This window comes from Apostichopus japonicus, chromosome 18, assembly GCF_037975245.1.
Source record: "Apostichopus japonicus isolate 1M-3 chromosome 18, ASM3797524v1, whole genome shotgun sequence".
In the NCBI taxonomy this organism is placed as follows: Eukaryota; Metazoa; Echinodermata; class Holothuroidea; order Aspidochirotida; family Stichopodidae; genus Apostichopus; species Apostichopus japonicus.
Window position 1 is genome coordinate 16041063 of NC_092578.1, and position 27600 is coordinate 16068662.

At 37.6% G+C, this 27600-nt stretch overlaps 3 protein-coding genes across 5 annotated transcripts in view; 1 reads left to right on the forward strand and 2 right to left on the reverse strand.

Annotated features, from left to right (window-relative positions):
• LOC139958368 (ATP-binding cassette sub-family F member 2-like) overlaps nt 1–2626 on the forward strand; it is a 22018-nt gene extending 19392 nt beyond the window's left edge. Inside the window, exons 12-13 of the mRNA XM_071955380.1 lie at nt 145–348; nt 692–2626. Coding sequence (XP_071811481.1) covers nt 145–348; nt 692–823 — 336 coding nt within the window. The 3' untranslated portion in view covers nt 824–2626. The remainder of the gene's footprint in view (nt 1–144; nt 349–691) is intronic.
• LOC139958369 (tubulin gamma-1 chain) lies at nt 1560–18517 on the reverse strand. Of its 3 annotated transcripts, none has more exons than XM_071955383.1 (14): nt 18301–18517; nt 15935–16047; nt 15019–15186; nt 14124–14192; nt 13439–13518; nt 12730–12856; nt 12449–12535; nt 11724–11879; nt 10721–10861; nt 10340–10354; nt 9038–9112; nt 7815–7901; nt 6259–6450; nt 1560–5362 (listed from the first exon to the last, which is right to left on the reverse strand). In XM_071955383.1, exons 1-14 carry the CDS (start codon nt 18347–18349, stop codon nt 5336–5338), a joined length of 1386 nt encoding a protein of 461 aa, XP_071811484.1. In that variant the 5' UTR covers nt 18350–18517; the 3' UTR covers nt 1560–5335. The 3 variants fall into 3 exon arrangements, with proteins under 3 accessions (XP_071811484.1, XP_071811483.1, XP_071811482.1); XM_071955382.1 differs by lacking the exon at nt 10340–10354 and adding an exon at nt 10465–10479; XM_071955381.1 differs by lacking the exon at nt 10340–10354 and having other exon boundaries at nt 10706–10861; nt 18301–18516.
• A 1214-nt stretch (nt 18518–19731) lies between these two features.
• Nucleotides 19732–25212, reverse strand: LOC139958370 (large ribosomal subunit protein eL27-like). Its single transcript, XM_071955384.1, has 5 exons — nt 25147–25212; nt 23817–23901; nt 23014–23183; nt 21113–21223; nt 19732–19902 (listed from the first exon to the last, which is right to left on the reverse strand). Exons 2-5 carry the CDS (start codon nt 23895–23897, stop codon nt 19854–19856), a joined length of 411 nt encoding a protein of 136 aa, XP_071811485.1. The 5' UTR covers nt 23898–23901; nt 25147–25212; the 3' UTR covers nt 19732–19853.
• Nucleotides 25213–27600: the final 2388 nt, after the last annotated feature.

Genomic DNA, 27600 nt, shown 5'->3' on the forward strand with positions numbered 1-27600 from the left:
CTTATTTTAACCCTCCCATCTGAGAATAATTTTGAAATGGTACAGACTTAAGGACACCGCATGGAAATACAGCGATGTTTGGAATTTAGGATCGATTATTCATAGCTTTTGACTGTTTTTTGACCGCTATTTTGTCCCGGACAGGTCTGCCCTATACGTAACTTATCGGACGGCCAGAGATGTCGGGTCATATTCGCTTGGCTAGCTTGGTCCACCCCTCACATGCTTCTTCTGGACGAACCTACCAACCATTTGGACATTGAGACCATCGATGCCCTGGCCGATGCCATCAATGAATTCACGGGAGGTCTTGTCTTGGTTAGCCACGACTTCAGACTAATTAATCAGGTAATTATTTATCTTTCAACTTTTATCAGTTTCTCTCAGGTTGGGATGGAACCGAATTATGTTCTTTTAGTAGTGTGGCACAAGAGTTTTGAAGTTTGGCGATTGTTGGCGTGCGCACGACTGCAGTTTCCCTTTGGCCGTTCGACCTCAAAGATGTTGAAGAAAAATTTACAAGTCAAGTCCACAAATCTACAAGTATCTCGATGTGTGTACTCATTGGCAGGTGAATGTATTTTGTATCTGCAGTTCAACACCATAGTACCTCTCATTCAAGTTTTCGAGTTAAAAGTATTTGAAACATTGCTAATTTCTCCATCTTTTTTTCTTCATTTGTCACTTACAGGTTGCTAAGGAAATTTGGGTGTGTGAACATCAGACTCTTACAAAATGGAAGGGGAGTATTCTCTCTTACAAGCAAGACTTGAAGAAGAAAATAATGAAGGAAAATGCAAAGGCTAGCAGCTGTGAGAGATAGAGAGCGCAACAGAAACACAAGAGCAATCGTTAAGGAAAGCCAAGAGTTGACTTTTATGGGTCCTCCTAATATCTGATCTGGAAATACTTTGATCAGATCTTGAAGTAGTCAAGATGGGTAAAAGGTAAAGGCTAGACCAGGTAGAGGGTGCCATAGTTGTTTGATCGATGGTAATGGATTAGTTATCAGTTGAACCAGATGTGTTATTAATTAAATCACATGATATATTTTGCTAGATGTCTTTATCATGTACAATGTTGGTTCGAAATTTTCTCTGCTTAAACAGACGAGATGCGACTTATATGTCATGAAGTATGTGTGTTGTGTGTGACTTTAGGTTGCTGCGATTAGGGGGGAGGGGAGGGTATTTTACTAAAATATTCTTTGATATTTCTTTCAACGTTGGTCTGTATTCATTAATTGCATACTTCCAGTTGTCACTAATAGCGGTAACAATCACATGTGTGTTTTGTAAAGCTGTTAGAAGCTGTAGAATCCTTCTGTTATTTGTGCAGCTTTTCAATGTGTTTCAGGATATGCAGACGTCCGGAATACAGGTTGAATTTATCCCCAAAAAATTACAATTCATTCACAATTTAACACGATAAAAGTGTTATGGAAATTTAGAGTATAATTCAATATGTAAAAGCTAGTAGAAAAGCATTTGTTTCAAGTGGATCGGACAGTGGTGAAGTTGGTCAAATTTGGGCCTTTTTTTTCTTAAATTTTACAAACAAAACAAAACAAATTTTACCACCTGTTTGTGGCTCAGAGATTTGTGCACTTAAAAACCTGAATATTATTTATGGTCGAGGAAGGAAAATGACGCCCCAGTGTGCTTAACATTTATGATTTTTTCTCCGTTTAGCTTTTGTTCATGTAAAGTTAGCAATTACATTATCACATGTTTTTGTCAATGTTATCACATGTTTTGTCAATTTATTTACTTAATACTCAAGATCATTTTATGTCTTGAAATGGATTTGTGGACTACATGTGCATGGAAACTTGGAAATTCTGGGGTTTTTTTTTAGTCTCTATGGGTGTTTGTTTCACTTGTGTCTAGGTAGAGAACTGGTACCAACATTTCTTAATTCTGGGGTTATAGGCATTAAGTCGGAGGTGGGTGTGGAGGAGGTGGTGGGAGGGGAAGAAGAGGTGTAAAATGAAGTTACACATATTGAATGAGTCCTTGTACTGGTTTCAACGATTTTCCATTTCGAAGGAACTTTGTAAAAGGGAGTTATGGCGTAAACTTTACACCCATAATTGGCACAGTCACCCCTTTCATTTGCACATGGATGGTGTAGGTTGAGGACCCAGAAGGGGGGGGGGAGGGTTTATGGTATTTCTCTACTTATGCCTATGTCTGTTTTGTTTTTTGTCATTTCTGTGATCATGGAGTGACAGATCGCATGTGTTGGAATCCATCTTCTGTTCTTTACACCTTGTAACCACTGTTGTGTAGGTATCTCCACGTGTATTATGAACTGCTGTTCAACATACGATAAGACATCACTAATATAAAAGACCTTTGGAAATGTTGAAAAGAAATTTCCATCACACACCAATGACCTGTCACCATTAGTTAGGTAACACAGTGCAATTTTTGTATGTATTTATGTTGCTATGGTAACTAGGACATGTTTTCATTGAAACTGATCTTTTGAGATATTATTTAACCGTTTCCATTGAGCCGACAGTATTTGTCATTTTCACATGCGGTCAAAATTAAAATAGAATTTTTTTTTTTAAATTATGTTTCCCTTAATAGGAGATAATAATCATGTCTTGCAAAGCTCATATTTGTCATGTATTTTTTCTTGTGGTTCATTTTTTATGAGTATGATTTCTTTGAAGGGTTTAAACCTTATAGAAGTCAAAGAATCCCTGGTATAATAGAAGTTGGTAACAGCAGATCATTGGTTACACTGAAATACAATGACCTGTTTCATAGGAGCTTGGAAATACCACATGATTTGGAACTCTTTGATATTTTTGGTACAAATTAAAGATAGAGTAATTAAAAATTAAATTTCGGTACATATTAAAGGGACATTTGTGACAGACGATGTAAAACTTCTATTGAAGAGAAAAAGATGCCATACTGATAGTTGAAAAACCCCCGTCTCAATATTTCAAAATGCTATGAGGATGTGGTAACGATCTAAAGATGCCCAAAATTTTGCAGTAATTTTGCTAAGGCAATCAACAACAGCCACCAGAAATATTTTGTCTAAAATGTCCAGTCTAGGCAGAACATAATTTTAGCATTCTATATTTATCCTTAATTTTAACTCTTGGTCTTTTCTCTTCAATAATATTTTAAACTTTTGACTTAAAGAGCAGCCCAAAAAAAAATTACTAATCTTGAAGGAATCACATTTCCTGAATCCAACAGAAATAAATTTATGCTTGACACTAAAAGAAGGAACACAAAACTGTTTACTGCCGATGCAAAAGATCTTTGATCTATTTCGAGCGATAATATTATAAAATACTTTAATTATTAATTACAAGCAACAAAGAACCAAGCAACTGGTATCAGAAAATGGAGAACAACATTGTCTGGCTTAGAAAATTGAAATAATGAAACTTGGTAATTTTAACTATAAATATGATAAATGAATAACCAAGTCTGTAGAGTTTTGGTGATCAGCAAGTTGTGTCACAAGTGGTGACTCCAATATCACCATTTTTTTCCAAACTAAATCACTCAACAAATTTGTAGCCATCCCTCCAAAACCACTTTTCAGTGGTGGGACTGAAATTGTGATCCATACATCCAAATCTTCCCCTAAGTAAAAAAGTTAAACATTATTTTGGTGTCTCTCTCACAAACAAAAAAACTCAAGAAGATTTGATGTTTCTGCAACCCTTAGCAATTGTACACAGAATGATATTTGTCATGTTCAAACTTAATATATCTTGTTACCTTTTTAATTGCCATAGACTATGTCTTACTTATTCACAGAGTGGTCCCTGACGCCACTTCACCTATTAAAAGTTTGGAACCCTAGAATACATAACAGAGGTTCTTAATTTTCTAAGATGGCCAGAAAGAACCAAAAATTTGAACTTTATCTAGATTTGAGCAATGTGCAGGGGTAGGCTGTCTTGAGTGCTCAAGCTTAACGGCCTAATTTAAGTGGTAAGGGCGCAAATTTCCCACAAGTGCAAGATTTTTTGGGACGATGTTCTGTATGGGACAGATCTAATCCTTTCACGGGCAGATTTGGCCGCATACTGTGTATTGAGAACTAGGTCTAAATCAACCCCTGTACAAGCGAAACCATGGACACTTTCTTCAATAGCTTGCCCATATCTTCAAAATATTTCCCTTTATACCATGAAAGGTCAATTCTCTCTAAACTCCCTAAATCAGAATATATATGAAACTTTATAAGAACTTTGTTATGAACAAACTTCTGAAGCACTCATGACTACATTCATTGTACATTCTACAGTAAAACCATCACTTCCAAACCTACCCACTGTATATGGTGGAACTTACTCATCAATAAAGAACAAGAAATAATGACTTTGAAGGATGAAAGTCATTTTTAACTATGTTCTTTTTTAATTTTCCAATGATTTGAATCTGTGAAAAGGAAAGAACTTGTAAGAAAGCATCGAAGTTAATAAAAAAAGATGACACATTTACACCTCACTTGGAATAAATATTATCACAGCCTTTACCAAAGATTATTTGTTTAAAGGCATTGAAGACTCGCGCACAAAGAAACGTCTCATGCCGGTAATCTGACATAGTTTCGAATGAGGTGTAACAGAAGTGTTAGACACCACCATCGATCCCAGCAAAAAAAAACACACAGCTTTCTACCTTGGGTAATTAGACACTAGTGCACAGTCAATACATGCAGATATGGTCAATACCCACAGCACAGTGTACAAAGCAGCAATGGACATCTCAGGTCTAGATGAAAGATAACAAGGTATCACGTTTCATTACTGTCTGCATTTTGTAGCGACAAGAAAAAAACTTCACTTGCAAGCAACGGAAAGTTAACTTTTTAGACGACCGCACGCAGTTTGGGGCGAGTGTTCAATGCCATTAAAAACCAATTGCAGCTTATTTTACCTACCCACTCTGGGTGGGTATCTGGTCTAAACTTTAATTTTTATTTACATCAATGTTATTTACATATGAATGGAAGGTACCTTCCTTAAAGTTATATACAAATATTCACACAAGACCATCAAACAACTCCCTCTTAATTGCCCAAGACTGTTGAAGAAGAAAAAAAAAAATCCCAAAACAGGAGAAATATTACAGCAGGCACTGCTCCATTCTAGTTGTAATGTTCTGTGGTTATAAGAAGGCAATGGGTAATTTCCTAACCCCCGTTACCATGGCTGGTTTCCTCGGGCTAATCTGGACGAGATCCACGCCATTCCGGAATGAAATTGAAGCCTTCCTCGTGACCCTGTGAAGTTGTCCGCTTCCAGGGGAGTACTGTGTAGTTATATCAGCTTTCTCACCTTAATGGTTTAAGCTTTAGTACTTTGTTTGGATGCCTAAGTGATAAAGAAGACAAAATCAAAACAAATCTTGAAAGGTTTCCTGGGAATCAAAACAGTAAAAGACAGCAAAGACCTAGAATATTTGTTTGCTTCTTCTGAAATATACAATTGGAGTATTCCCCCCCCCCCCTTCATTTTTCACCATTGAAAAACCCATTTTAAATGTAAGTGGTCTGTGCATTTACATAAAGTGTGGAGTTACAACAGCATTCAAAATCAATTTGACTTTTCAAAATATCAGTGGCTCAAGTTATTTGCCATTCAGTAGAGCGTCACAAATTTCTCAGTCCATTTTTTCTGTATTCTTTCGTCGCCTGCAAAGCCTGATTACAAAAACTGGTGTTAAATATCACTTTGGTGTCCTGAACTACTTTGGAAGGAAAGTAAAGTATGCTACTTGGGGTAAATTTTTCTATGTCTTTGGCTTCTGTCTGAGATCTTGTTGATAAGGTTTCCTAATGTAAATCACATGTATGGCCATCCAAAGCTAAATGGGGAGTTTGTGTGTTCCATTCTGATCATTCTAAGGTACTCAAAAGGTTTTCCAGGACCCCCCCACCAAGGTAGGAGGAATCACGAAATCCTCACAAACTTCATTCTAGTTTACTGTACATGCCAAACACTCGTACACCCACCCGCCCACCCCCCCTCACCATACTTATTCTCTTCTTACCTTCCATGTACCCCATGTGATAAACTCTGCCCTGCTAGACCCCCTCACCCCTCTGTCCTTACCTCCTGAGTGCCCCATGTTATGTAGTCTGCCTTGGTTCATGCCAAGCACTCCCACACACCCCCCCACCACCCCACCCATTCTCTTCTTACCTTCCATGTACTCCATGTGATTAACTTTGCCCTGCTAGTCCCCCCTCACCCCTCTCTGTCCTTACCTTCTGCGTGCCCCATGTTATGTAGTCTGGCCTGGTAGCGGCATGGTACTCGTCTACCAGTTCCTGCACAACGTTCCTGGAATCGTCCAACTCATCCAGATTATCCTTGAAGATGGGTTCTTTCCTAAACTGTTCCAGGAAAGCCTCTCTCTTCCGCAGTTTGTCGTACTGCTCACATGTCCTCTCAAACAGCTGCAAAATCAAAGCATAAAATTTAAAAAAAAGTTAGGGAGTTTTAGCTCAGTGGTTAACGCCGGTACCTTCCAATCATAAGGTCCCCGGTGTTCGAGTCACTGCAAGATTTATGTATGTCGTCCCGTCACAGAATTGTTGACTATTGACAATTCATAATCATGGACGTTAAATATGAATGTAAGAGACTGACTTCGGTCAGCTTGCGGCTTTGATAAGCCAACAAGGCTTCTTCGTGAGTTCCTGCTTGCAGGAGGATCTAAAATACATACAAAAAAAAATATCAGTCCAGTTTCTGGCAGATTCACTTAATCTTTACCACCTGCGTGTTAATGCTATGAGGTGACTGGACAATAAGACTATGATGTTTATGCAACAAATAGCATTGATCAGCTAATGGTCAACTTATTAACATATATGCATGTTTGACATCCAAAAACATTTCAAAATGTTCAAAAGGGTAAACAAGCTAAAAATATGGATTAGGGTATATAATACACAACACATGAGGAACAGGATTTTGATACAAACTTGATCTTAGACTAAAATTTGATAAAGATATCAACTCAGCAGAACTGCAAATGTTGTATTTTCCTGTCTCTAATGTAAGCTGGATCAAGTAAGATTTGTCTAAACATTATTTTCCGATCATCAACTCTTGTTTCATTAAGTGGAAAAAAAAAAACTTTTGTCTCCTATCAGAGCTGGAGGAAAGTAAATACCTTCTCGTTTGACAGGTAATAAATTAATTGTTCTCATTTTGCATAGCAGCTGAATATTGTTTATAATACCATAGTAAATATGCAAAGGCTCTGTGTAAAATGCTGCAATGCATCATGGGGTTTGCATAGCAATCTGGCTATCTTACGTCTAGCAATTTGATAACCAAGTCCACCGGGCACATTGATACCCTATATATATAATTGATCATTGTGTCCATTCATAAACAGTGAATAATAATCAGGTATCGCATAGCAAATTGCTATGCAAAATGAGCAAAATTGCTATACAATGCAAAGATGTATAGCATTTTTGTACGCAGGAAACCATAGCATTTATAATAGCATAGCAATAGCATAGCATTTATAATAGCATAGCAATAGCATAGCATTTATAATAGCGTTTATAATAGCATAGCAATAGCATAGCATTTATAATAGCAACCATATCATTTATAATAGCATTTATAATAGCATAGCAACCATAGCATTTATAATAGCCAAATTTCAGAGCTATCAAAACTGCTACAAAAAATTTGAAAACTAAATTATTCCTGATAACATACAATAGATTTTACAGAAAGTATATCAATGATTTCAATTTAAATTAATTAATCTTTTGGTGGAGATTATCAGGGTACTCACAGAGACGATGCTAGTATGGTTGGCAAGCATTAATCCACTGACACGGTGTGCAGTCTGTACGTAGGGTGATTTTCTTGACAGAGCAACCTAGAACAAAAAAAATAGGAAAATTATGTTTCAGGAGAGAGAAGTTTTCCAAGAGTGGAATCAAACCGTTTGCCACCATCGATATGACGATTAATACTATTGATTGCATAAATCAATGTATTTTAAGCAATGAAACCAAGCAACTGAGATTGTGAATTCAAGACCTGTCCAATGGCAGACCCCAAACCCCCCTTTTCAGTTTACATTGCACCAAAAAATTAACTGAAAACTTACTTTTGTTCATAACAAGTACATAATTGATATTTGCACATTTTCAAGCAAGTGCATTACTTACCTTCTACTGATGTTTTCTTATGAACTGCATTTCGGTAGTAATTTGGTTATCTACTGATAATTGCTTCCCGTCCAGCCCCACCCCCCAACCCCCCTCCCCACCACTTCCAACCACCTTTTGAGAAATCTTAGATCATCTACTGTAATTCACCCTAAGGCAGGTTTTAGTTATGGAGAAACCCACAGGGTTACATCTAAGATGAGTTTTGCCAAGTTACAAATTAATTGTGAGAGCATTGTGGTCAGTGGTTAAAGGCAGTGGACTTGTGATCTAAGGATTGCAGGTTTGAGTCCTGGGCAGATCATTACGTTGTTTTTCCTTGGGCAAGGCACTTTATCTCCCTTGCCTCTCTTCACCCAGGTGTACAAATGGGGTCCTGTTAGATAAACTGTCACTTGGGTGCTGTTTGGCTGCTGCCATGTGGAAGGGATTGTCTCTATGTTTGACAGGTTATCGTTGACCAGGGTAATATTGTGGTGCGCATTGAGCACCGTTACCGATGGATATGTCTGCACTTTTATATATCCTCAATATTATTATTATTTTTAATTCCACACAAATCAAAAATCAATTCCAGTAAGAGACAGTTTCTCCACTGCATTATTCACCCAATTTGACACAGGTGTTGCTAACTGTACTTTCAATCATTTTATAGTTGGTCTCATAGAGATCTTGCATTCAATAATAAAAAGCTAACACTTATATAGACCACAATTTACAAGATCTTCTTTATCAGAGCCCTTTTCACTCCTCTCGAATAATTTGAAGGAAATTGTTCATAAACCAATAGACTTTTATATATATTTTTTTACATAGCAGTTGGCTATTACAATTGACATACCTGTATGCTTGCAGGACCCCACGGTATGAACTGGGCCAGCTTTCTCTCTCGAATTCTCTGCAAACTTTTATGTACCTGTGTAAAAAAAGATGATAGTTTGCTACTATCGTAGGTATTTGCATACGAAGAGAACACTCTTCTGGTACATTAATGACAGAGCACGTCATAAGAAAGTTCATCGTCATTATGCCTTGCCATGACTATTTTATCACAATGGTTGTTTACGGTTAGAAACAAACTTCAAATACTTGATATTACAAGAATGGCTAATAAGATTAACAGTGATCAGAATCACCCTTTGTAGACTGTACTCAAAATTCTCCCGCACAAATCAAACAGAAATCTAAGAAATCCCCACATCTTGCCAAAAATACAGAACACAAGTTTACAGAAACTCTTTTATATACCATGCTGCTTTATACGTTCCATCCAAGCACTTAAAATGTTTGTTTTATTAAGACTGTTTGCTACATCATTTTTATGAACTATTGTAATGTGCAGATGTATTTAATCTTACCTTTTTTCCCTTTTCTTTGCCTGTTAACATATTTTATGATTCCTCTTTATAAATTTTATATTTACACTGGATTGAATGAAAATTTGTAGCCCTACAACACTCTCTTGACAGTTACCTTAATTTGCATATATAACTTCAGACTGACTGTGTAACTTTCATCTCACAGGAAATAGTTTACTGCTTACATTTGCTGTAGTGTAGTTTTCAGGTTTATGTATTCGTTTCCTGTAAAATACTGATGTTCTGTGCACAGAAATTTCTATTTCGGCTCACCTGTGTGGGCATGTTTCATTCCCTCTATAACATGCTGTATGATATTTAAGATGGAGATGTAACAGTGGTTACTGTCTCTCATCCCTGAGTGTTTGGGGATGAGAGGGTGGGGTGAGGGGAGGGGTGATAATGGCTTACCTGTGTAGGATCTACCTCTCCCTGTATAATATTTAAGATGGAGATGTAACAGTGGTTACTGTCTCTCATCCCTGAGTCTTTGGGGATGAGAGGGTGGGGTGAGGGGAGGGGTGATAATGGCTTACCTGTGTAGGATCTACCTCTCCCTGTATAATATTTAAGATGGAGATGTAACAGTGGTTACTGTCTCTCATCCCTGAGTGTTTGGGGATGAGAGGGTGGGGTGAGGGGAGGGTGATAATGGCTTACCTGTGTAGGATCTACCTCTCCCTGTATAATATTTAAGATGGAGATGTAACAGTGGTTACTGTCTCTCATCCCTGAGTGTTTGGGGATGAGAGGGTGGGGTGAGGGGAGGGGTGATAATGGCTTACCTGTGTAGGATCCACCTCTCCTTGTATGATATTTAAGATGGAGATGTAACAGTGGTTACTGTCTCTCATCCCTGAGTGTTTGGGGATGAGAGGGTGGGGTGAGGGGAGGGGTGATAATGGCTTACCTGTGTAGGATCCACCTCTCCCTGTATGATATTTAAGATGGAGATGTAACAGTGGTTACTCTGTCTCTCATCCCTGAATGTTCGGGGATTAGGGGGTGGGGTGAGGGGAGGGGTGATGATGGCTTACCTGTGTAGGGTCTACCTCTCACTGTATGATATTTAAGATGGAGATGTAACAATGGTTACTCTTTCTGTCATCCCTGAGTGTTTGGGGATGAGGGGAGGGGTGATGATGGCTTACCTGTGTAGGATCTACCTCTCCCTGTATGATATTTAAGATGGAGATATAACAGTGGTTACTCTGTCTGTCCCTCATCTGGGAGGACACCATGATGTTCTTCGGTTGTAATAATCTTCTCATTACGTCCAGCACTGTCGTCTTTCGTACACTTGGTTGCTGCAAACATAAAAAGCAAAATCGTGTCTCCCACGTTCCGGTGCAATGATCTTAATTGATGTCGGTGAATCCGGACGTATGCAAATTACAGACATAAAATCTGGAGATATCATAGGTTACGATTAAATATCAGTTTGAAAGTAGCTTACTGTCATAATGGAGAGACCAGACAGGAAAAAAGGTAAAAATTGTGTTTTACTCCAGACTAATGGAGACTATATCAAGGAAAAGTTTGAATTAATTTCTCATGTGCAAGTTGGCAAAATGATACAGTAAGAGAACTGTCAGTGTTACATATGCCATGGAGGACACTAAAAAAAGCTTACATGTTTTTTACCTAAGCTAACAGCCTTTTACATACAGACCTACGCTAACAGCCTCTTACATACCGACCTAAGTTAACAGCCATTGAAGAGAAGATATCAAAATATATCGAAACACAAATACACATAAAATGAATGTATGCAAGGTGTCCAATAACTGTACACACATGCAAATTTGCATATATACACACACTGACACACACAGGTGTGTTTTACATTCAGACCGAGGACCCCATTGTTTTTTCCATTGTTCAACTCCACATTAACAAACCTTAACAATACCCCATAACAATAAATTCTTTCGAGGACGTGGTGATTCTTTAGAAATCACAGCCGAGGACCTGGAATTCTTTTGTTCAAGTCCTCGGTCAGAATACCAAACAAGTGCACACCCAGTCACACACACAAGTTGAGACAGCATTCCAACAGATAGACTAGCATCTTTTTACACAAACTATTAAGAAACAAAAGTTGGACGCAATCATATTTTTTGAACCTCGTGTCTTAAGTTTAGAAGCCTGATGGCCATTAATACTTACATTCTGTTCCGTCCCCAATGTGAGAGGTGTGTAACCAGTCATTAAGAAATGTAACCTCGGGGTGGGGATGAGGGATGCCAAGAGCCCTACCAGGTCATTATTCATGTACCCTGGGTACCTTAATGTGGTCGTGCTACCAGACATGATGGTGGAGACCTGTCAACAAATAAAACAGTCACAGACAGATGGAGATATCAGTAAAACTTAACTGAAGAAGTAATTTCTTAGTCTTCACACTACGTAGAACACTACATTGAAGCGTTGGACGAACCTAACCATATTTTGTAATTATTTATTAACTTAGCAATCTGTGTTATAGTCATTGCGGACTTTGCAGCCCCCCTCAAAATTTTGCAAGGTCGGTAAGAGTGACTCCATAGTTTCCCTTTTGTGAAACCAAACAAGGTGGTTTCATTAATATTTCAACATTTTTTTGACAATGAATTTAGTTCATTGTTAGAGAACTAAACGATGTTGAACATAGAACAACTCTCTGATATATAATCCCAGAAGGTAACATTTTGCTCAGGTCTAAATATTAGGTGAACAATCAATTTCAAATACACTTCGCCAAGTCCAGTTCATCATAATAAATTAATCTCAAATTAAAAAAAGGTGATTGTCGTATTATTTATATGTAATAATTACTGCAAAAGTGGGCATTCTTCAATAAGAAAAAAATTAAATTGTGAGATATGTGGAAAAAATATCATAAATGCTCCTACCATTTGGTTAATCTGTGAAAAGTCAGGATTTCGAAGATGCAGTCTTTCTGTTGCTATTCTGTTCAGAGCAGTGTTATCCAGAATAACCTACAAAGCAAAACGAAATATCGTCCAGGAAATAAAAATGGTCGAGAAAATTCTGTTACATACATAATAACTAATTATCGAGAAACTACAGGAGGATATATTATACTAGGTTTTCTACAAATAAAAAATTCCATTAATTTGATTATTTTGTTTGTAAAATTGTTGGTATATGATATATCCGCAGGACAACATACCACGCAATCTGCATTTTGTGTCAACCTCTTCAGAGTTAGCATTGAATTATACGGCTGTACGACCACGTCGCTGATTTCAACTTGGTTTGGGAACACGGAATAGGTCTGAATTAATTTCTTCGGAAACCTGTACAAAGGAGAGCAAGCACGAAACAAATCATTAAAGACGAGAATGAAAGAAATCTTTGGGGTCCAACAGAACTCATTGAATTTATATGTTACTAGACATGTCACTAAATATCGCAATGAAACAGTTATATCGACTGTTCTATCTCATTAGGGTATGTTAACCAGGTATGAATATTCTTTCAATACAAACACATTCACTTGTGTGGGGCTATTTAAGTTTACACGCAACATTTCAAGCTTTCAAGACAAAAGCGCAAACATTATTGTGTGGTCTATTTATGACCATGTACTTTTTGAAAAAACAACAACACTGAAATAAAGAACAAAACAATTTCGGATCTGATCAGTTATAGACTTCCAGCAAAATGCTTCTTGCAGCCACACCAAGGGACACACTGATATGCTTTCACCCATGAGGTAAGTTGCTAACGGATACTGGACGGAGTAAAATTATTTCGCAGCGAAAATGTACCAAAAAACACAAAAGATTCACTGCTAAACAAACAACGATTACAGTGGTTCAAGAATAATAAAAAAATAGTTTGCACCATTTTTTATTTTTTGGTTATACAAATAATACCTGTCATTTAGCTTTTCCAGTAGGTATGACCCCATTCCTGAACCAGTACCTCCAGCAATGGAGTGACAGATGACGAAGGCCTACAGACGAAAGAAACAAAAATACCACTGAATGAAATATAGTCAACATAGATACATTTACAAAAAATATGTCTGATATGATGCTGTCGTGTAGACCTGACAAATGTACTGATATTTCTTTTTCGATTTTGTGGTGACAGCATTAAACATTTGTTATTGATACATTGACCCAAAAAGCTGACACTACAAACCCGTAGGGGGCTCGATGAGGTGCAGGACACAGACACCATCTGTGGGCTTCAATAGGGGTAAAGTGGAAATTTTATAATTCATATTATTCTATAACTTATATACCCACTGGTCTATACACACTCAGACTTTGACATTAACAAAGAATCAAACTATTAACAGGAATTATTCATTGATGACCATATTATTTATTATTATCAAAACATAGAATTTTTCTTGTCATCTTTAAGTAACTGACTTATTCCAAGTGACAGTCAACTGTCCTTGAGTAAGAAGGATGGAAACTTGTTTTGTAAGCCATGACTTGTCACTTCAAATTCTCCTTCAGTGATTTTTTTTTTTACACATAGTGAAAGGGAACTAGGAAGAGATTTATGTTAACTGTAAATGTAATGCTAATAAAAAGATTACCGTACCTCAAGACTGTCGCTACCGTCTGCCTCTCGGTCAATGATGTCAAACACCTCTTCATATAAACGATCTCCCTGAAGGGATCAGAAAAACCAAAAAAATTCCTCTCAAATATTTACAAGCAGCAGATGGGCAACATTTTAGATTCAAACATCTTATCACATAAGTATGTATGTGGTGTGGAGCACCGCCCTGGGATTGCATAATTTTAGCATTATTCATGACACAAAACCAAAAACACACCAATGAAATACAAATAATCTCACTTTTTTCCTAAAACTGTTGGAAACGAACACATAAAACATTTGGATGACAAGTACTCCAGAATGTTGTCAAAATTGAGACGACCCAAATTCAGTATGTACAGGAATACCTAAGCAGTCTGTGATGATAGGGATCCCACACACACACCAAAACATACTACGGTCATCTGGACGTGACAATTTTTAAGAATTCGAGGGGAAAAAAAGGGGAAAAGACTTGATTTGGCCTCCAATTTACCTGCACATTACAAATAATGCCAAACAAAATATGGTTGAACTTGAACTGTGATGCAATGTTGTGTCAGTATGTGATAATTTTAGGATTGAACCATTCTCGTCCAGACTTATTTGGGGAACAATTTGGAACGTGTTCTTTTGGATGACCAGGAATTTCTCCTCCAAGTCATCCAAATGGCAGGAGGAAATTTCATCAGGTAGGGTTCAAGAAATGATCTAAGGGTGGTTATGGATTTCACAGGGATGTAATGTCATCTAAGTGGAATGGGGTTGGTTCTCAGGCAACTCAAAAAGGGGTAGCTTGCAGTTGTTTCAAGAAGTTACGCAGTCCATTTTTTCTATGATCTGAAGACTGTTAAACATCCGATGTTATACTGTAGTTGACAAGAACTCCTCTCACCTGGGTGTAACCCGATGCCCAATTATTTCCAGCTCCTCCTCCATGTTTAGAGAGATAGATATTCTCTGGGTTGTAGAGGTTGGCGTAGGGCGAATTCAGTATGCTATGAATGACCCTCGGTTCCAGATCAAGCAAGACTGCTCTAGGAATGTAATGCTCATCATCCGCCTGATTGTGAAAATGAAAAAAACGGACAACTGTAGATTTCATTAAGAAAGAGAGGTACCGTATTCACAAGTAAGACTGGCTTAAAGGGAGTGAAGACTCGCACACAAAGAAACACAAAATACGTATGTATTCAGCAGGCCTGGTATTCAGTTATTTCAGTAGTACCTGGAAGGGTACAATTCTTCATAATGGACCCGTCCATCGACATCCTGTATCCCATCCATTAACTGGAGTATAGAATATCTTTCAGGTTGTTTCCATCAGACTGAAGAACGTCATTTTAATAACGTGCTAAAATCCAGGTTTTCTCCCACTCCCAACCCCAATCTTAACCCATGTTCATCAGACTTTTTATCAATTCCCAAAAGAATTGGGATGTAAATTAGATTCAAACCAAGGAAATTTAGTCGGCAAATCATCGTTTAGCAGTTTTGAGGATTCTCAATTTGGCTTACCATAAATATGTAAAAAAAAATATTGAAAGTAATTTATTGCTGAGCACAAAATTGCTAGGCCTTAACATATCTGAATTTGAGTAGTAACTTGACAATTTTAACATTGTGTTTTGCTATTAGAGACCAGATTAATTATTCCCTGGGAACCTATCATGGTATCAACGTGAACATTTTATAAGATAACGTAGAAATGTAATATAGTGCTTTTGAACTTGAATTCTACACAACCAAGGAACAAAACTACATTATGTTATGCATACTGAATGATTCAATTATACAATTTAAGATCAAACCTGATAAAAGAAGACATCTTTTCTATCTGTTCCGTCAGTTGCAAAATCTTCCAAGATTCCTTCTGGGCTGATACCATGTTCCAAACACAGTTGCTTCCAAAATTCCATTCCAACTGAAACATGGTATGATACATGTAATAGGGTTAAAGTTAAAACATTATGAAATAACAATAATAATGCAGAAAACAGCATAAAATAAATTATCACAATTCCAACTAATAGCCAATTGCTATTTAGAGAATAGACACTCAAGCATCATTCTTATAGCTCGGCTAGACTATAAATCATAGCATAATTAGCAGGTTTTAAACTTTTGATAAAGAGTAGAAAAATGATGACATAAATAGTCACAACTGAAGTGTAAGCAATGCTTGCAAATTTGGCCCGCTGTCAAAATGTTATAGGGCTACCACGAGATCATATGAAAAGCCAAACAAGGTTCTACTTTTGAAGAAAAAAAAAATTGTTGTAACCTACCGTAGGTCTATGGTATGTATAGTAAAGGATTCATAATTGACGCACAGGTCTTCTTTACTGAAGCACCTTCAAATATTACTGGCAACCAGCCAAGCAGAGTTACACATTTGATGAGTTTTAATTCATTTCAGGTATATGCTGATCAAATTGTGTTTTTTTTTAAGCTATTAACACTCTCCCCCCAGTTTTGCACATTTTTTTGGCATTTGGATATCTTACTCCCTAAAAATAACAAAAATTACCTCAGTATGATACCACTACTCTCTGGGACATGACCTGTCTGAGCTTAGAGGCTCAGAGCATAACAAACAGCATCCAAAGTCAATGAATGTATACTTAGGCCTACACTACAGTTACTGTAGCTTATTGACGAATGTATCAATTTAGGGGTATGATGAAAGAACTTGACACAGCAGACATGTCAAATTCTGCTCAATTGTACGTTGCGTAGGTACAGAACAATAAATATTTTGAGATCATTACATTTCAGAGGAACTACACATATGAAAAACGCATACAGTTGAATGATTTGGATATTTCGTTGACAGAAATTGTTAATTTAAAAGGATTGTCTGGTGGCCCAAAGAAGTTACCTTAATAAATGATAAATAATTTTCCAAACATGTTGTCAAAGTATGAGAACGTTAATGTTGCGTTTGACAGAGAAACGATTTATTAATCGTTAAGGATAGACATTTCAAATATGATTTGAACAGTACAGAACGTGACATCAGCTATGCTAATGCAGATTGCGACATAACCCACCCTCCGTACAGTACCTAAACGGTAATCACAACAAAAACCGCGTTTGTATACCGAAAAATTTCTTCATTAATTTACGGTGAAATTTCTTAGAAATTAGATACTGTATGTTTTCAAAAACTCCTTAAGCCGTACTCCATATATGTAGTAGATCGGTGGTTTCGTGGTCTTTGTGTAACACAAGATAAATTTTAACAGCAGACTCTTCGTTGTTTATACATTGCGCTATCCAGCTCCAACGCGAAGAATGTTCGCATGTGTAGGCTACATGTGTAGAGAACCCCTAAGCTTCTCGGTGCTACATTCTGCTCTGACATCGATTCCGCCAAGTTTCATCTTTCGGTGTTACAAATACTTTGCAAGTTTCCTTTTACTGTTAATTTGACCCGTGAATTTTATTTCAGAGATTTCAAAGAACAGTTTATGAACTGTGGTTTGAGTGTCAGAGTATATTATGTGCAACGCTATACGTATACCAACTGGGCATGGTAGGCTGTAACGTTCGCGATAGGTATATGTAATAGGCGGTCACCTGTGCGTGTACAAACGTGAGTGTATTTGTTGCGGAAAATGGGAGTGCTATCTTCAAGTCACCTGTTTTGCCTATTTGCAAGCACCAAGTCAATCACCATATTGATGCGTTCGAACAAAGGGTACTTTTGGTGAGAAACTGGTGAATTTGAAAACCAGATTTCTATAAGAAGAAAACGTCCAATGGAGACGATTTTTACATGGTTAGAAAGAGAAAAATAATAACTACAAGGACAATGTATCAAAATCTTCAACCAGACAATTCCTTTAAGTGCGTCAATTATGAGCCCAACATGCTAGGCCTATACCCAACTTTGGCTGTATTTATATGGCTTTACTGCCTAGGACTAAGATACAGTAAGGCAGGGGTAGGCGTAACCTGAGACACATGGCTAGGTGGCACTCTAGATACAATATGCAAAAAGGAAGAGCTAATCATAACTTCGTCTAACATTAATCACATCACAACTTATCGAGCTATGTAGGCCTAGGCTACTTACAAATACAATAAGCCTAGCCTACACATTTCAAGTAATTTCGCATATCAGGTACTTATGAAACAAGTACAGGAGATTGCAAAGACATGGATCACTTACTTTGGTTGCCACATTGTCCCAGCTGTAATGTTATAATTTCACGTGGCATTTTGATAACTTCACCCACAAATGGTAGTATTTACTAAGGACGCAAACCAGGAAACCTTCTACTTCTCCGCGACACCTTCAGACTGTTTACTAACACAGGATAGACCAGATTATTCACTGTGTATGAGTTTCGGAAAAGGCGGCAATGAAACTGATGGCGCTAACACACATCATTCGACTGCCTCTCCAACAAAACTTTCTATTGCCATCTGTATGGATGCGATGCACAGGCAACCAGCGCTTGTCAAATACACAGACGGATCCAGGATTTTGTTAAAGGGAGAGAAGAGGCCAGGTCTTTGAAGTAGACTTCGTTGTAATGGGGTCAGATGATATCCTTCCATAGAAGACAATTGGTCCCTTTTGAGGCATATTGGTTATTTAGACTATAAATTCGGTCAAACTACAACACTGTGCTAATATATTTGAATGTTTGTGCTAGGTTTGAAGGAGGGGATGCCATGGTGTACCCATGGGTCCATACACGCAATGCTACTTGTTCCGATACAATCAAACAATCCTTTCACTCCAAGAACAGCTATTTACCATTTCCACAAGTCAGTATGACAGATGTTTACAATTCTCAAAATCTGCACTATCAGATAATTGCCAAAACCATGGGATCATCAACTTGTTAGTGAATAGGACACGGACCTATATTAATATACATCAGTTCAGTGAAACATGGGAAAAAGTATTTCTTATCAAGACCCCTGTCAACTTACTAGGAATGTACTGAATAGCAGAGGTCTCTGCAAAAAATGGAGAGGCTATTCAAGATTTTTTTCTTTTCTTTAAATTATTCCAGTGGGATACTCCTGTAGAAAAAACTGTCATGTCCATTCAAAGTACTAATCGTTTTTCTCAGGTGGTACCTAGAGCATGCTTTGGAACAGCAAACAGTAATTCAGAGCTTTTTCTCATACTAAATGGAAGGGTGGTGGGGCCTCAATAGAAAGACTTGACAATTTTCATGGAAAGGAGACATGACGGTCTTGACAAGTAGGTAAGAAACTAAGGCAGTTGGAATGCCCTCCCAGGAATGATAACTTTGAAAAAAGCATACATAGCATAAAGTAACAATTTGACCACCCATAGCATTTGTATCCTTGCTCCAAAATTGTCATTTGCTACAAACATTCCCTTCTATCATTTTCATAAACTTCAACTTATGAGCTGTACTGCACTCCTTGGATGTTCCAGTTTCCTCACAGACATGAAACAATTCATGCACATTTTCATCATTTGGTTATATAATATCCACCAATATGCTATTCAGTAGGGTAGGCATCTACCAATCTACAAGGTTAACCAATCATGAAAGGTCACATGCTTTCATTTATATAAAGAAGAACAACAAATAAAATACACCAAACACATAAATTGAGTTTCACTAAATGTGATTTTTTTTATTTTCTTTCTTTTAATTTACAACCACTTTCTGGCCTGGTCTGCTGTTAATTCAACAGACATGTGTGTAGTTGGACCTAGAGAGAATCCACTGACTAGAACTTCAGCTTGGTGAAGAACCATTTGTTTTTGCCAGTCTTGTATCTGTTGATGAAACAAAAAGGAAATATGTCAACTCAGCTATTCTGACTATATGAAGCAACATTTAACACAAATTCACCAATATCCTGTATTTGTACCAACCGTGCTGAATAGTGATCACAATAACGATTACGAATAATCAAACTGAACACTTTTCTTAGGTTATTTTCTCCTGAGTAAATGTTAATTGGCAAGAAATTAGAAACTCTATTCATAATTCAGTCTTGTGTTGAGTTATACTCAGGTATGTTTTTGTTGACCAAATACAAACAAGTTGCTTCAATTTGAGAGATAGGACGTCAAGTTTAATATGTTGAATTGTTCCATTACTACCTTCACCAGTTACTAGAAACAAAAGGGTTCATCAAAAAATAAAACAAAGAAGAAATGAATTCAGGAGGAAAGAACAAAGACATCCGATGAATGTTACTCAACAGACCATTGCAGAGAGATTTGCAGCACTCCCTTTTGGACAAAACCAAACTTGCCCTGATAACAGATTTCAGTCTTTTTAGTGTAATGGCATTAAATCTGCCAAAGGAATGTAATTGTATCTGGCAACACAGATGATAAATCACTGCTCATGTAAACTTTCAACCTTCCATTATCAGAGTAGCCTCCTTTCTACAGTTACATGAGCTTGTATTCTAAGTTACCCCACCTTATAGACAAACCACTCTCTGACCTGTTCGTGCCCCAGACTAACCCTTTTCTAAGCCCCAAGTTACCAGAAAATACTAGTGCCCTAACCTCTTTCCCACAAGTTGTCAAAGAAATAGACAGGTGTCTGAGAATGTCAAACAATCCTACCTCTACCAGTATATAATTCAAATTTTGACAATTTGCATAGCAACTTGGAATTTTCATGAGGTTTACGGGAAATGATGAAGACCACAAAGATTCTGGTATGCAATCATTACTACACAGAAATTTATGTCAGACGTCTTGTGATTTTTCTACGCAATATCACAAAAATTATTCCCAGAGTCTATCGACAGGAGATGCTTTCTTGAATTTCTATCACTCAAGGACAAATAAGTTGGACTAACTGGAAATCAAACTGGGAAACGAGGACGAAACTGCGATAATGGATTTACGTGACAGGCGCAAAATTACATATCAGCCGCTTGCTGTTCCCACAGGCAATGGGTCCTACTTGAAATTTTTGGCTTGCTTAATGTCAGTTCATTTGAAATTTGTAAATGCTCATCACCTGTCTTGGAATTTAGCTTTAACTTCCTTCTTGGCCTTCTTTTTTAGTGTGGGTTCTCTGAACACATCCTTGTTTACAACCTGCTTGTCGATGCTGACATCAACAGAGTACCTGAGAATGAACAGTAATACCAGTGAGCACAAAACTATTAAAAATCTTGAAGGAAAAAAAACAAAAACAAAAATATGAACAAAATTGACATAAATTTCAAACTTCAAAATATGGAAACTATGGTTTGGTTATCTGTACTCATTAATATTTTCCAAATAAACTCATTACTTTAATAATTTCATTCAGGGCATTCCAGATAGTCTAAGACAAATATATACTTCAATTGTGATCTCTTAACATTCTCAGAACATTACGGCACATCACAGTACTTCACATATACAGTACTTCATATATATATCACTTCTGTGAGACGAAACTATTCACCCCAAAAAACAAATTCCATCAAGACTGACATGGATTCTCATTTTCGCCTCTCTTCTAGGACACAACATGTATCCCTGGACTTGCCCAATTTGCAAAATCCTATATAAGCTTTTCTTCTTCCAACCTTGGCTCAGGGTTTGCATTAGAAGCGCGAATGCATGAATCAAGCAATTCACCGCACCGTTACTGGCGAATAACGGCCTCCACTAAGCAATTTCAGTATCAGCAACAATAACCGAAACTCCATAGAATATACAGAAATAACATGTGCTAGAAAAGTGTTGATCTAAATTAAAAATATATTGATCAAACCTCAAGGAAAAACTTAGTCTTATTCATTCATATCATCAATAACGTAAATGTCTCGTATCTTCACTGCTTTCCTATGCATACAACCCCAGCGCTGTATAAGTCAAGCCTAGCACTACACCTAGACGTCTGCTGGCTGCTAATCATGTTGCATCACTCGCGATGAATGACCCAGGTCTGCAATTCTGCATGACCTTTACAATTTAACTTCATATGCCAGTCATCTTATCTAACTACTCCACTCATGACGATGCATAAACAAAGTTTAAGTGTTCGAGAAATGTACGGAGCGACTGCGTGGTTAACCTGAACGCCTTAGCCTAAGTATATCGTCAGCTGTTCTGTAACGTTTAAAGTTGTAAATTGTAACTGTCGTCTGCATGTTTGTAGTACTTGTTTCACAAAAATCCATGGGTTTTTCATCAGTGTACATTCTGAGATGCATAAAAAAGTCAAATCTTTTTCATTTTTTAATCGGACTACCAACGATGAAGAGAAGTCTAGTTCTGAAGAAGATAGGGTTGCACACGAAGATGCAAATGTGCCTAGGCCTATGAGTAATAGTTTTGTCAAATACCTGGGCATATAATGCCGAACAAACGAAGCCTAAGCTTAAAAGGAAGAGTTCAAGTTTGTGCACCAATTTAGTCTTGGGAAAATTTGCATATTGACATTTTAAAGTTTAACCTGCAAAAAGATGTCGTTTGATGTATTAACAACTTGATTGTCAGGCTATGGATCTCTAACTGTACATGGATTTACTTTTGAGCCTGACCTTGATTATAAATAGTTAAAAAGTTCATTCTTATACACAATTACACATATATTTGAATCCTGATACATCTCTTAGTTTGGTTAGATTTATGAGAGTATATATTCTATTCTTATCGTATTATTGTGTCTGAAATAGAGTACAGTGTTTGATATTACTACAAAAAGTAAACTCTATAGTCAGTGTTTTTTTTTTCTTTTCCCATGTACATGGATATGTTATGAAACCTCCCGCATCTTACAAAAAAAAACAATTCTCTACAAGAATTCTAAAATCCCTACCAAAAAATATCTTGAGAAAGGGGAATCTCTACCAACAATCCAAAGCTAGTGCAAACCCTGCCCTGGCTACACATAGAGTTTCAATAACGATCTTTAAGACAAACCTAGTAGGCATGAGATGGTTGTAGTTGTACACTTTGACAAAAGGCTTGATCCTGGACCTCTTCTTAATAGCTTTCTTGCCCATACGCTTGGTCACCTTCCTTGGGTACCTTTCAATGCCTGCTACCAGTGCATGTGCGTATGGCCTCTCGTTACTTCCGTCATCGTGGTTCTGTGGGGGAAAGAATGATCATAACAACATTTGAGATAAGTACTGTGTTTCACCAGAGTCTTGGTTTTTAAAGCTATTACAGTTTGTGTAAACCTCAAAATCAGGAATACAAGTAATTCACTTTCGTCTGAACTGACAGTCCACAAGAGAAGATGAAGGGATTCCCTGTTTTGGCAATTCAGTATCGAACAAAGTTGCAAAAAACAACTTTCAAACTCAAAATCAGAAAGCTGTTTTTAAAATAGACATGATACTCCTGACTGTACCAACATTAGCAGGGTAGTCAGTTTTTCACTTTGTGACAACCTGTTCAAACAAGGCTCTCACTACTAGTTAAACATTATTTACAAACATGAGGAAAGCATAATGAAGATCACTGTCCTGATGACCAAAGTTACCATTATAATCGTCCTGTGTAAGCACAAAGGTGTTTGAGTTAGGACTCACCTGTTTGTCCTTTCACTCAACGACTGATCAAACTTTTTTTCAAGCCTTCACTTTCAGTCTCTTTAGCCTAGTCTAAACTCTAGTTACTAACATCTGTCAAGATACAATTTACTAAAAATTAAAATACTCTATGCTTTCCACGTATGATATGCAAGCTAAAATCTGATTCAACATATCTGAACTTACCTTTACTATCACAGCTTTTCTGCCAGCGAAGCGTCCTGATAGAACTAGCACAACACGCCCTTGCTTCATGAACTTACCCATGATGCTGAAAGGCAAGAACACCACAAAAAACAAATAAATAAAAATAACAAATTTTCATTCATGCAAACTATGAAGGCTTCAAACTCTTGACCAAATTCCTCAAACATTTATTGCTATCTACATGATGTTATACTAATACATTGTCCCATTGGCACCGAGTGTCAGCAATTTTATACTATGTTTATTTAATGCTTCGCTCTTGGCTTCGGCGTAGTCTATGACAAGTTCATTATTTACCGAGCCTGTATCCATCCTGAAACAAGTGATAGTATGATGGTATACTGTAAATTTGCAATTAGTAAGGGCAATAACTTTCTTTTAGAGGGTAGCACTGATGACCATCTCATTGATTTTGCTAAGCTATTAAGTTCCTTTAAGTAATGTGATTTCATCAATGGACCAAAATCCACCATGAATAGAGAGAATCATACTCGTAAAAGTGGTCAGTCAAACTGCATGAAACAAGGAAACTTTCTTAACTTCGCGCATGCTATAAAGTGTATTGTACAAACCCGCTGAATATGTGATACAATCCACAACAGAGTTTCAAATTCAACATACAAAGTTTACGTTTCTTAGTTTCACTGTAAGAAGTTTGCTATTTTTTCAAGGCTTTGTAGCATAAAATTGGAAATGCAAAAGTGGTGAAAATTTAACTAACAACAATGCAATACAGTCTCTTGTATAACTGTAAGAGCAGCTACTTAAAGTGATATATAAGTATAACACAGTAGTATACGCGAATTTACCGTATTCTACCATATACTGTAGTGTAGGGCCCTCATTAGCAACATTAGGCCTACCCTAGGCCTAACGTTGGGCTATGTTAGTTGTTACTGTTTGTCATTCATCGAAGCGGTAGGGTATGTAAGCCTCAGTTTCCTTACGTAGGCCTATGTCTATTCTATTTCATAGGCTAAGTTAACGGAGGTTAACAACCATGGATAGACTTGATTGAGGCCTGAGAGCTTGGCACTGTTAACTAGCGAGTATCTAGCCTAACGGTATGTACCAACGCTTTATATTACACAAAGTTACGATTAGGCTATACACAGGATACATCTTGAACCCTCTTAAAACCCTTGCGACAATGGACTCCCTAATGTCGCATTCCTGGCAAAAGTCAAACAATTTTCGGGCTCAATACTGAGGAATGGACATTGGGAACGAATGAAAATACAATTTGTGTAATATTCACACAGATTAGCATGATATTTTTGGATTGATATTCCACTCAGCAGATTGTTACCTTTGGGATTATTGGCCGAATGAAAAAGGCAGGTTAAAGTTCATTTTGACATGTAAAAGCTAGCAATCAGTCGTTTGCATTGCCGAGAGGAAATTAGCAAGCATTCATCATATGGAACGCCAAATTGACACCCTAGTGAGTGTAATAATAAAAAAAAAATGAACGGTAAATGAAAGGTACACAACGTCAATAAAAACAAAAACCTTCTTTGTACAAACCTGCACGATGGTAGTTAAGTATGGCCACGAACAATTTACAAGGTGTAGAGTGTAGATTTATTAATATAGCACCATTTAACTTAAAATATGCCAACTCGTTCCCCTAGATTTGTGTAAACAAATTTGTTGTTAAATTTAAAAAGCGCCCTTCGGTTGTTTGAAACATTCCAATACTACAATTTGTGATACAGAATGTAGGCTACGAAGATTCATTTTCAGAGAATTTCGCGGTAAATGGTGATACCCCACCCCAATGAAATCAAATTCACGTGTCCCGCTTCCTCTCGAAGTCTGAGCTCACCATATTTGACCCAAGTTCCGACAACCCTCTTGGAAGCGGTTATTTTTTTTAATATTGAATTCTCATTTTCGCATCACAGATTCCTAGATTATTTCAAAAGCACTATACGGAGAGTTAATTTTTACCTACAAACATATTTCCAAACATTGAGAAAGTTAAGATTAGGCAATAACTTAATTCTGCTAAGCCTGGTATGAGTAAAAGAGCCTATGGAAAACATTAGCAAATTATATTGATAAGATATGCTCTAGGACCAGCGGAACCCTTGGCTTCCTAAGTAGGAATTTGCGCTCTTGCCCAACAGAATTACGTGAATGGGCCTATATGTCTATGTGTCGTTCTACTCTTGAATATGCACTCAGATTTGGGACCCTTATAAGGTCTCTGACCAAGATAAAATAGAAAATATTCAAAGAAGGGCAGCACGTTTTGTAACTCGTGATTTCCGTGGGCAATCCAGCGTCACTGAGATCTTAAAGACTTTGAAATGGGAACCCCTCATAGAAAGAAGGAAAAGGGCCAGACTCATGCTTTCTTTATCAAATTATCAATGGCCTAGCATGCAGTCCCAAACGTAACTAATCCCTTCTTGAAACCAGGCAGGCGTGGCCGCTATATACTCAAATTCCACATAATCATCGTGCTTTTCAGTATAGTTTCTATCCTAGGACTGTAAAAGACTGGAATACGCAATCCTTGGCCGTTAATGAGAGCCCTAGTCTTGAGGTGTTTAAAACTAGATTGCCCACGCATTGTTACTAGCACTGCTGCGCTGCGTACCAACATCGATCGGTGTGATACCCGAGAGGGGTTTTTAACGAGCACCTAACAGAAACAGAAAGAAAATGTTACAATATACTCTATTATTTGGGGTAACATTAATTATTGTAATTGTTGACTCAAGTTAATGACTTGCGCTTGAGTGGTAGTAGTAGTATGTGTGATATTGTGTGGTGTCGGAAAGGAAAATTAAATGAATTGGCAAGTCGCAATTTTCCCTTTCCAAATTCAAGATTTTAATATGCTACAAATAATTACAACAGGATTTGCGTAACCCCCGCCCACCCCTCCCCCACCCCCAGTGGCGGAGCTATAGGGGTATTGGTCAAGGGGGACGCGAATGGTCTGTAGGGGAGCTTTCGATAGTATCTAAACAGTGGCGTCGCCAAGGGGGGCACGTGCCCCCTCCCCTGGAAAACCTAGTGCCCCCCGAGTGCCCCCCATCTGAGATTTGGGTTGGTAAAAAAATATATATATATTATGTTATATTCAACTCCCATCTGAGTTGGTTTTTCATAAGGACAAAGAAGCACAGTAATTCGTATTTTCTTCAAATGAGCTGCGAAAAAATGAAAAAGTGTACCCTTGAACGTCGGGTATCGCAACCCGCGCCATCACAACAGGTGTCGATATTTACACTTAATGTGTCAGTGCTCACGCCATACCAGCGGATATACACGTCCGCTTCGCGAGCTACATGACTGTAAGAAGGGAGGGTACTGCAATATGTTGCCTTGGTCTGAGGTTAACAGGTTGTTATAAGCTGACGAAATGTGAGAATGTGAGGGTCCGCAGGCACCATACTTGCTTATATTTGTGGACCCATATATTAACCCTGTTGTGTAGGGGGTGCAGAGGTAATTTGAGGTCAGATGCTTGTTGGAACAAATGGCGAATGTTCACACCTGCATACTGAGCCATACTCGATGTGTGATCAAACTTTGGATTGCATGGTGAGATCCCTGATAGGAGCCAATAACGATGCTCGAACCTGTTACATCTTAATAGATAATGGGCGAAAACGAGGACAAGAAAGGAGTCGGGGGTCATGCACACATTAATTCAACAAATGTAGGTTCTATTGATATAGGGTTAGGCATAATATCGACAGCATGTGGTTCATATCCTCTGCAAAATTCTGCGCCTTGTTAAAAT

Excerpts from the sequence above, each read along its gene's own strand:
- LOC139958369 (XM_071955383.1), bottom strand. The coding sequence starts at position 18,349 with ATGCCACGTGAAATTATAACATTACAGCTGGGACAATGTGGCAACCAA. Across the intron at positions 14,193-15,018 it reads GGGCATCGGGTTACACCCAG|GGAGATCGTTTATATGAAGA; the intron begins GTGAGAGGAGTT and ends TGATCCCTTCAG. Across the intron at positions 10,862-11,723 it reads CATTGGGGACGGAACAGAAT|CAACCAAGTGTACGAAAGAC; the intron begins GTAAGTATTAAT and ends TTATGTTTGCAG.
- LOC139958370 (XM_071955384.1), bottom strand. The coding sequence starts at position 23,897 with ATGGGTAAGTTCATGAAGCAAGGGCGTGTTGTGCTAGTTCTATCAGGA. Across the intron at positions 21,224-23,013 it reads AACCATCTCATGCCTACTAG|GTACTCTGTTGATGTCAGCA; the intron begins GTTTGTCTTAAA and ends GTTCATTCTCAG. Across the intron at positions 19,903-21,112 it reads AAAGCTAAATTCCAAGACAG|ATACAAGACTGGCAAAAACA; the intron begins GTGATGAGCATT and ends TTTCATCAACAG.